At 37.7% G+C, this 10,825-nt stretch overlaps 1 protein-coding gene across 1 annotated transcript in view; it reads left to right on the top strand.

The window, feature by feature from the left end:
* The first annotated feature begins 240 nt into the window (after positions 1-240).
* The window catches only part of slc18a2 (solute carrier family 18 member 2), a 29,941-nt gene continuing 19,356 nt past the window's right edge, over positions 241-10,825 (top strand). Inside the window, exons 1-8 of the mRNA XM_030725255.1 lie at positions 241-292; positions 405-583; positions 3,927-4,260; positions 7,886-7,944; positions 8,047-8,130; positions 9,535-9,627; positions 10,171-10,260; positions 10,381-10,424. Coding sequence (XP_030581115.1) covers positions 451-583; positions 3,927-4,260; positions 7,886-7,944; positions 8,047-8,130; positions 9,535-9,627; positions 10,171-10,260; positions 10,381-10,424 — 837 coding nt within the window. The 5' untranslated portion in view covers positions 241-292; positions 405-450. The remainder of the gene's footprint in view (positions 293-404; positions 584-3,926; positions 4,261-7,885; positions 7,945-8,046; positions 8,131-9,534; positions 9,628-10,170; positions 10,261-10,380; positions 10,425-10,825) is intronic.

Here is a 10,825-nt window from a genome sequence, read left to right as displayed (position 1 = left end):
TTGTCTTTTTTTTTTATACCTGTGGTTACAGCGATAAGCTTAGGTGTTGCCAGGATGGGTGAACATGAATGGATAGGAGCAGATTTGTGTTTAAGTGGTAATCTCCACTTTGATGAGTGTTGTGTGAGATAACAGTTGTGTTCCCGTTTGTTTTAAAGTGTATTATAGGGCATATTGACGGGGAGCTACACGTGAAGGGTATGTGACGTCAGCAGCGGGTCCAGTCAGTAGAAAGACCTGATCATCTCCTCCTCCCGTCTCTGCCTCTCCTGCTCGTCTTTGCACGTCTAAGGTAAAATTCCCTCTGCGGCGCTCACTTTATCTTTTTCTAACGTATAATTTGTTGAATATAATTGCTTTTTTTAAAAGTTACTGACCTATCATTGCCGCTTGTCTCTCTCCAGGAGGACTTGCCTTTTCTATTGTCTTGCGCTTTTCGGGACTTACAACATGGGGGGATTAGATGCGCTCCGACAGTTTAATTTGCTCAAATGGCTGAGGGAGGAGAGACAATCGAGGAAACTGATTCTCTTCATTGTTTTTGTTGCTCTGCTTCTGGACAACATGCTCCTGACTGTAGTCGGTAGGTGCTTTTCTCACCTTCTCTGCAAAGTTTTCTCTCTCTCTCTGAGCAACAGGTAGTCAGGTCTGTCCGTCAAACATGCTCAGCGGTCTGCATGCTGACCCCGTCTCACAACAGAGCGTTTCTGTTGATCTGTACCAAAATCCACCCCATCCTACTGTTAACGACAGGCCTACATGCACCCTGCCTGGACAGGAAGATGATGATTTTTAACTTCAGAGATTTCTTTAATAATATCCGACTCCTCTCCATTAGAAAATCTTATAGAAAGATCAGATTTAATGTCAGTTTTGAGGTAGCTGCTCTTTCTAAAACAATTACTCCGTGCTGTCTAATGTCAGACCATTTCTGTTACTGACGTGTGTCAACCTGATTTAATCCAGTGCTGCAGTAACAGCAGACATTAACTTGGCTACGCACAGATTTGCATTCTGCTGGTTTTTACAGACTCAGTCTCTGCTTCTTATTCTCAGGGCATTTAACAAACGACCCTAGCTGCCACAATATTTGGTTCATTCTTAATTCAACCCTTAATGTTAATTAAGGCAAAGAAGCTATTTTAAGGAGTAAGAAAAAAAATACAATCCATTGTTTTTCCTTCCCACTGTCACCAAGTGCTTGCTCATTGTTGGGTTTTACTGTAATTATTGTAGGTTCTTTACCTTACAATTTAATGCGCCTTGAGGTGACTGTTTGCTGTGATTTGGTGCTATATAAATAAAATTGAATTGAATTGATTGAACTGAATAACAATTTAAGGTGTTAAAGTTGATATTTTTTTCAGAGGAAGTCAATTGCTACATTTATGTTATAATAATAATGATAATAATTAATGATATGATAATAATTTATTTTTAGTGGATTGGAATAGTCGCATTGTATTATTAGTAGTAGTACTACTCAGACCCATTTTAGAGAGCTTTCTCCTTTAAAATATGCAATCCCTTAATATATTAAATGATCCATTAATCATTCATTATTTCATTATTAAATGCTACAGTTAATAACATTAATAACTTTTTCACTGTTCACTGTGTTTTTCTCACACAAAATATTAACACGTCATTCAGTTTATAAGGCTTTGTTGGACTGTATACTAATTATAACGTAACCATTCATCACACATCTCTACTATGTGCATACCTCCAGCTTTTTATAAGTGCATACAAAAAGGAGAAAAGAGCATTTTTATCAGTTTTTAAAATTTTATTTTATAGAAACGCCGTCCCTAAAAGAAAGCAGACTAAAGTGGAATACTCTGACAACAAACAGTCAGAAATATGGAAAATTATTTAAGTTCAAAAGAAGAAAATTAAATATAAGAAAAAGAGGAATTATGATCATTTATCATTTAGACATTGCATGGATGATGGCTCAGAGCATACTACATGATTTGAACAGACCTTTTCCAGTCATTCTAAAACCAAAATTTAAGCAGATATAAAATGCTATAAATAGATATAAAAAGCGATCACTTCCTTTTCTGTGTTGTGTGCATAAAGGGATCAAATAGGGTCAAAATCTTCAGAGCTGAAACAGTGACTGATCAGTCCTATATGATGAACCGATATCTCTTAATTGGCTACATCAGTGGACCTGTATGCATGTATGTTGAATCTGCATTCCTTTACATAAATTCCTGCAAATTATTTCTTCTTTTATGGCTGTCAAACCTTCAAAAAATGACTTTTAAAGAGTTCAGAAAGAATGACCAGTTTGATCAACATCATTCGGAACATTGCTGTCAACATCTGCCGACAGTTTAATTCAGTTAGCTGTTCTGTTTATGTAATGGCAAATCCAGTAAAAGTTGATTAGAGCCCAGAATAATGTTAACATGTTACAGTGGGGACAAAAAGGGCAGCACGATGGTGCTCACAGCAAAAAGATTCAGATCAGGCAGCTGAAGAACATCTTTATGGAGTTTGCATGTTCTTAGGGTGCTTGTGTGGTTTTCTTTCGAGTACTCTGGATTCTTACCACAGTCCAAAGGTGTGTATGTTAAGTTGTTTGTATGTTAGGTTGTTTGTATGTTAGGTTGTTTGTATGTTAGGTTGTTTGTATGTTAGGTTGTTTGTATGTTAGGTTGTTTGTATGTTAGGTTGTTTGTATGTTAGGTTGCATGTTGGCAATTCTAAATTGCCCATAGGTGTAAATGCAAAGTAGAGAAAGCGCTTTATTGCATGGAATAAAGGGTTTTATATATATGAATGTGTGAAAACAGTAAATGCCACTTGTATGTGTAAAGCACTTGTGGTTAATAACACTAGAAAAATGCCACTGAGGCATTTTACATATGCCAGTCTATTCCGTGCCAAAACATCTTTTTAAGAAAGCTCTGACAGAACCAGGTTTAGAGAGGGGACACATCTACTTTGGTTGGCTCAGGTGAGAGGAGAATGGGCAGGGAAAAGATGAACAGTGAGAAAAAATGAATTATTAACCGGAGAATAGTAACTGGAACGTGCAGCTTCAGAGCTAGAACCTGCAGAAAGATATAGATGGACAAAGCACAGCCTGCAGGAGAGAGGACACAAAAAGTAAATGACATGCAGGAGTTGTGTAAATGCATGAAAGAGAGGAGAGCAGAAAGTAGGTGAAACTAAAGCATCTTGTCCAGAGGAGGCGAGGTGTTGTTGGTTGTGATTCCTTCAGGTGTGTATTTTCTGAGCACAAAGACAATCAAAATAAGCTTGTTTGTTTGATTTTGGAATGGCTGATTTTGATCTACCAACCTTTATGGTTAGTTGCAATTAAATCATAAACTGTATATAAAAGGTAGATGTAGCTACCTTGACATAACTCATTGGTTAGCCAGCTACGTGAATACTTGAGCTAGCTACCAATCTGTCAATCACAGATACCCTGCTTTATCATCCTTTTTCATTTTAATGGGGACCATAACATACAAATACTCATCAGGAAACACAGTGAGATCAAATAAGTCGGAGGCAGAACCCGTGTCACAGGAGCGTACCTTACAAGTAATTAAACCGAGTGCAGGTTTAACGCCTTCCATATTGAGTGTTTTGTTTTAAATATAAAAATGGATCATTAGGCTCATTAAAAGCATTAATAGTTGTAGCTTTTGTTTGAAAAAACAAACAAACAAACAAAATCACTGGTACTTAGGCTCAGCAGGGTGTCAGCGTAAACCACTGAGCCGAAAGGGTTTGTAAAATTCTGGCAGAAACTGCAGATCGCCCTTACAGAGTCCTTCTTGTTCACTGTTGTCATTCACATTGCAGTGAAGTCTGGGTTAGCATCATGCCAGTGAGTATCAGTCAGTGGTCGTGTCAGATTTCATTACACTGGTTCTCTATTGCCTCCTTATCCCCACCAGTTCCCATCATTCCCAGCTACCTGTACACCCTGGATGAGTCGACAGACACGCTGAAGAACAACATCACGTCACAGCAGAACTCTCCAGGATCCTTCCAAAGCATTGTGTCGTTATATGACAACACTGTTAGGTTGTCTGGGTTTAATGGCACAGCTAGGACTGCTGAGCTGGTCCCTCCAACCCCTACTGGTACAGCACTCCCACCAAACTCCACTGACTGCCCCAGGTCCACCAACAAGCTGATTAATGAGAATGTCAAAGTAGGAATGCTGTTTGCTTCCAAAGCCACCGTGCAGCTGATTACCAACCCCTTCGTAGGTCCAGTCACAAACAGGTAGGGTTTTGGCATTGCTGTGTGTTTCTTTGAGGTGTGTGCTAGTTACCTGGTTAACTTCAATTTAGCAGGCAAGCTGCAGTCTGCCTTTTGTCACCTTTGTAGTGGCATCCCAAATCACAAAAAATAATCCAGAGAAATCAAAGTTCTTGCATGTCTTGCACAATGAAGCTAAATCATGTGTTTGTGAGTCTTGTATTGATTCTGTCCGATAAATCCAGACAGAAAAACATGAGTGAAAGCAATTCTTAGAATACAACTGCTTAAATTTTTGTGTTTTTTTTTTTGTACTTTATTTTTTACTGTCATAGTTGAGCAGTTTGCTGTGGTTTAAATCTGGAGTTCATTTGGATCACTCCAGGACTGAGAGACTAGTTGTGACAGCATGCTAGCACCTACTATCTATCAGTGAAGCTGTTTAGTTCTGTGGTGCTAGTAGAAAGTAGAAGTGCTATTAATAAAATATCCCTGTCAATGCTGAAAGTGTGCATAGTGCATATAAATTTGCCATTTCACGTTGTGACATGATGTTACAGACAGTTCAGATATGGACAATATTTTGTTTCTCACATGGAGTAGACTATTCTAAAACGCAGTAAGTCAAATATATTTATGTATGTTTTGATAATATTTTGGGGAATAATTTTGTTTTCATATCTGACTTGTCAGAAAAATCAGCTATAACTTAAACCAAAGTAAATCTCATAGTAAAAATGAAAGCCCAATTTAAATAAGGACACTGAAGATCTTGACCTGTGATCCAGCTTGATGTGTGTATTTTATAACATGTTTTATAACATGTGTATTTTATAACATGTTGCAACAAACAATAAAGAGAAAAGATAAAGAAAAACACGAAAAGGAAACGATTACTGAAAACAGAATGACAAAGGACAGGATAAGAGGATCACAGTGTGACAGCCGCCCAGAGGCAAGATTTGGGTTCAAATTTCCCTTTGATACAGAATTCCATTTATAGTCTTATCCAAGGCAATATCCAGCAAGAGAAAGAGCAGGGACACACTCCCTTTTTGACTTCTTGGTAGGAAAACTAAATTCTTATATGGTAAATGTGTCTGATTGCTGTGGTTTTGATGGTGTAATGCCATGTCAACTACAACAATCCAACTGAGTTACACAGAGCAGAATTCCTGATTATGCCTGTCTGCATGTGTGTGCATTTGTTTGTTCATTCATGGGTAGCTGCGCAGTGACTGCATCACTTGTCTTAGCAACACGTACACCCCTCCAACAAAAATCAGGTTTTTGCTATTTTTTATATTGTAGAAAATATATTTATATATTCAAATGAATGGGTGAGTGTGTCCAAATTTTGACTGGTAATGTTTATAAATTAAAAGTGCAGTCAATGCCATGGTGGAGAATTTCCACCTTCCGTTGTGGTGGAGCATATTTATCAGAGAAAAACAAGGCTTATCTAACATTATCACTGCACTGTTAGCCTTTTGATCATATACAAGGTGGCAGCACCTATAAAACTCAAACTCGACTTAAATGTGGTCACCATTCCCTTTGTGGTCAAGTTAAAGGCTCGTGGTGTCGATGTGCACTCGTCTTATTTCAGTTCTGGTCTCTGCTGCAGTTTTCCTGCTCTGCTCTGAGCATTAAAGGAGCGGGAACAGGTGAAGTGAAGATAATGTTACTCAAACTGATCACAGTTCATCACATTATCATTTATATAATAAACTTTCCCAAGTGATCATTTGTTAAACTGCTTGTTTGTGTTGTTGTTTTTCTTTACTGTGGGTTCGTTTATACATTCTGTGACTTTTTCTTTCTACTGACCTGCCCAAACACCACTCTCTCCACACTCTGAGACATCCTGATCGACAAATCACGACTGTTTTCCTGCTTGAAACATTACAGATCTTCACTGTATCTCTCTCCAGTGCAGAAGAAGAAGGGCAGGGACTAACTGACAATTTACTCAATTCCTGAGTACTTAAAGCAAAGATATAGATTTCATTTACAGTCCCACACAAGACAAATGCAACTGGGACATTCTTCTAAACGCGACATGATTAAGTAGCATCTTTTAGTGCACTGTATTGATTTTACAGTCCAAAACTTGTCTTGGACTGTAAACGTTTTGTAGCCCTTTGGGCATTCAACCACATTTCTGTTGCTACTTGCAGCAAATGTCTGACAAAGTTAGTTAGTAACTGGTGAACTTAGTGGAGGATTAAGAAGCTAAAAACTCAATAGATCTTGGATCGTTGAGAGGACGGAGGACAGTGATGATTTCTTTCATTGCGAGGTCACATGATGGTAGCAGTTGAGGAAGTAAAGGCAGCACAAAGAGGAGGAGGCTGTGAGGATGTGCAGGGCAACACAGCACTAAGACAGGATATCACTGTTCATTTCAGGAAACACAGACTGAGGAGAACAGCAAACAAATAAAAACAAAGTTCCATGTATGTAACCTGACAACATTCAACAATGTTCAGCTTGCTCATAAATAATTTTTAGTATGATTGTTTTTAGTAGCAACCTACCCAAAGTTTCCATTACCATAAAGTTACCTGTACATATTGGATATATGTATAGCTGACTGAACAAATAGTAGCTTATATTATATAGTTTATATTAGCTATTTCCATATCCATATCCATTAAATAGAATAGAATAGAATGCCTTTATTGTCATTATACAGGATGCACAATGAGATGAGATGAGATGAGATGAGATGAGATTAGATTAGATTAGAAAATTAGATAACATAACATTTAGTCCACGACTAAACCAACGGTATAAATCATGTTCAGGCAGGAGTTGATGTGTCAATCATCAGTGATGGTGATGATACATCATCACTGGTGGTGAAGACCGCGTCCGTGATTATGCAGGTGTATTTAGAAAAACTTGAATTGGTTTTAAATTGAAAAGAAAATCCTCCTGATGATGTGAGAAGAGAACTAAGCTAAAAATATTCAAACTGTGAAATACATGTTTAGGGGCGAGGGACAAAGCATGATTCCACTAACATTACAGGCATTCACATCAAAGGCAATATTTAGTGTCTCATATGGGCACCCACATATGCAGTAATTGAGGCAAAGAATGTAGTACTATTACTGGTTCTTAGTCACCTTCTCTCCTGACAGAGGACAATACAAGGCCAGTGAAGCATGTCAGGTATCCAAGCTATGATTTTGTTTTGATGTGGATGGCAGCTTTCAGCCTTCTGCAGTGTTCAACAGGCTGACACTTGAAACAGGAAAGAATGCATCCTGCAAATGCAAAATGTCTGCAAGTACCACATGCTTATGGCATTGCAAGTCCATCAGGTTTATTAATAATAATCAATTAATAATATTAGATAATTGTGCTGCATGCTGTTTTGGACCACATGCACAGTGATAGTCTACATCTTTTAAAGCTGAGCTTAATAACTACCTATCAAAGCACTTATGCATTTGCACAGCTGTAACAGCCCTCTCTGGCTGAATCATTTTCCACTGAAATTATTATTAACATCTATTTTCATTTTACAGCTTAACGCTTCAGAAGCTGAAGATAATTATTTTTTTGAACATTTAAAAAAAAACAAAAAACTGCTTACTACAGATCTAATGTCTGCCTTTTAACCCCTGTGTCCCTTCAGAATAGGATACCAGCTTCCCATATTTGTTGGCTTCTGTATAATGTTCATCTCTACTATCAGTAAGTTCCAGCAAACATGTCTTCATTATCAGAAGCACCAACGGCTTGAATTGTGCCTGATGGTTCTTTGTCTGTAATTCTGCTGTTCTCACTGTTATGAAGTGTTTGCCTTCTCATCGAGCTACGCTCTGCTGTTTCTGGCCAGATCGCTCCAAGGCGTGGGTTCCTCCTGCTCATCTGTAGCTGGTATGATCTCCTCATCAGGCTTTTTAAATATTCACCCTTCAGTGTATATGAATACATTAATATACATTCACTAGACACTGAATAACTATTTGCTTTTGTGTACAGCCTCTTCATTTAAAATGATTGTTACATTATGGGTTTGCCTGTAGCCTAAATGATTCCAGGTTCTGTCATACTGCACTATAATGTGATAAAATATAGATATGGTAGTTATTCTTTTTCTGTTTTCAATTAGTTTTCAATTTCTGTTTGTTTAGGATGAGGCAAAAGTACCTGGTTAGGTTTAAGCATCATATTTTAAGGTTATAATAAGCTGGTGTAAAACAGGTCAGTCTAGCTTCATATTATGAAGGAAAAGCTAATGTGCACTGAGCAATAGAGTGCAGAAAGCAACAGATCTGTGCTCAGCAGCTCAGGAGCTACTTGTTTTTTATTGTTAGTCACCCATGAGGACAGGTTGACTGACCACCTGGCTTCTCCTGGTCCTAAAGAGCAACAACACAATGGCTAGATAAGCATGCTGCACACACTGCATCTACACTGCCCCCACTGAGTGCAGAGAAATAGTTATGCATCCTGAGCCAGCTGAACCGGCCACATCTGGAGCTTTTTTCAGAACGTGGCAACAATTCTAATGATGCTCTAAGAAATTCTATTGATATAATTAGTGTCGCTACTACAAATACCACATTGTGCTGCTGGCTGACCATAACATGACCTCAGTAACAAAAGCATTAGCTACTATAACACACACACAAATATATATATATATATATATATATATATATATATATATATATATATATATATATATATATATATATATATTCCTCCTGGAAACACTGGCATCAAGCATGCCTAAACGATTGTTTGAAGTGATCAACACTTTGATTTCTGTTTTGAGCGGGTTTTCGGGTTTTGTTGAGATATGGTCTTAAACTTTTGATCAGCTGAAAAAATCATGTTTGAGTGTAAATGCAGTTTTCAAAAAATTCCCTGCTCAAAAGTTTTTGTCTCTTGCGCCGATTTCTTCTTTTAGCATCGTGAAGCTCTACTTAGAACCTTCTTAAGATCCAATAGTGCAAAATGCAAATTGTTGCAATTTTTTAACTGGTCTTAAGATTTTGATCAGGAGTGTATTTATATATATGTGTGTGTGTGTGTGTGTGTGTGTGTGTGTGTGTGTGTGTGTGTGTGTGTGTGTGTGTGTGTGTGTGTAACAATCACTGTTATTTAAAAAAAAAAACTGCTATTTAAAAAAGCACGTGTCTTCTCTGCACTTTGTTTTAATATTGGTAATATCATACAGCATCTATTGTGTAACTCTGCTGCCCTGTATCAGCGCTGTGTCTGTTATGATGATTGAATTCACATTGCCTAATCTATACAACTGTGTGTTTTCAGGGATGGGAATGCTTGCTAGTGTGTACACAGATGATGAGGAGAGAGGTCATGCCATTGGCATCGCCTTGGGAGGTTTGGCATTAGGAGTGTTAGGTATGAATACAAAGTGTTTAAATTCTTCTGTAAAAATGACTTCTGGATCTGCAGCTCTATATTTTTGAAGTTTTTACTCTTGTATTTCTATAGGGCACTGTTAGCAAATTATACCACAATAATTAAAAACAAATGTAAAGTCTTCTTTATGTGAGAAAAATTGAAAGCTGCTCTAGAGAAGATTATTGCATCCACACTTGAACCTTCTGAAAACAACATGCTACAGCATATACAGCATAAATAAACTTAGCCATGATGCCACCATTTTTGGGTGCAACTCACATGCTCAACTCTGCTGCACACAAATGCATTTTCCTTAAAAATGTGGCTCAATTTAAGGGGTAATAAACAGGCTTTCTAGATTTATTGCCAATAAGCATCATTACAACAAAGAAATAATCAACCAAACACACATTTCCTTACTTTTTGTGATAACTTTAGTAAAGCTGCCATTTTTAGTAAGAAAACTAATAAACAGACAGAGCCTGAGCTGCATTCACTATCCGTTTCTTCATTGCTAACCATCCAGCATTGTCTCCACAGTTGGACCCCCATTTGGCAGTGTGATGTATGAGTTTGTTGGGAAGACGGCTCCTTTCCTTATTCTGGCATTCCTGGCCATGTTTGATGGAGGTACAGTGTTTTTTTGTTTTTTTTTATCCAAACTAAGTAGTCCTATAGAAAAAGAATCCACTAATATCTGTTTGTTCAGATATCAAAGGTTTACATTAAATCAATTCAATGTCTTCACAGCTCTGCAGCTCTTTGTTCTTCAGCCCACCAAGGTGACACCAGAGGTGAGCGTGCCTGCTTTGATAATTCATTTCCTGAAAATTATCTGCCTTCATTAAGATGACCTTTACAGCAGCAGAACATGCTAAAGACCATTTCAGAAAATTTCAGGAAATACAGAAAGTGTGAGGAGAACCAGAGAAAAGGAGACCTGCAGCAGAACAGATGTGGAGCTGCATGTATGCACAAAGGGAGAAAAGTACTCCCATCTTTAGCCTTGAATGAATGTTGATACTCATTTATTTTAGCATATGTACATAAATTCCTCGAGTTATTACTGATGACAATAAAAAGAAAACGTGCAGTTTGCCTCACTGTGGTCATAAGTGCAGAGAGGGAAGTATGAGTTTGCTGGTCTCAGTCCTGGAATCACAAAGAGGAGGAAAAACTACTGAAGGAGAAAATG

Source organism: Archocentrus centrarchus, unplaced genomic scaffold, assembly GCF_007364275.1.
Source record: "Archocentrus centrarchus isolate MPI-CPG fArcCen1 unplaced genomic scaffold, fArcCen1 scaffold_50_ctg1, whole genome shotgun sequence".
NCBI classification, from domain to species: Eukaryota; Metazoa; Chordata; class Actinopteri; order Cichliformes; family Cichlidae; genus Archocentrus; species Archocentrus centrarchus.
Note: the sequence above shows the minus strand (reverse complement) of the source record. Positions and strands in the feature narration are given on the sequence as shown.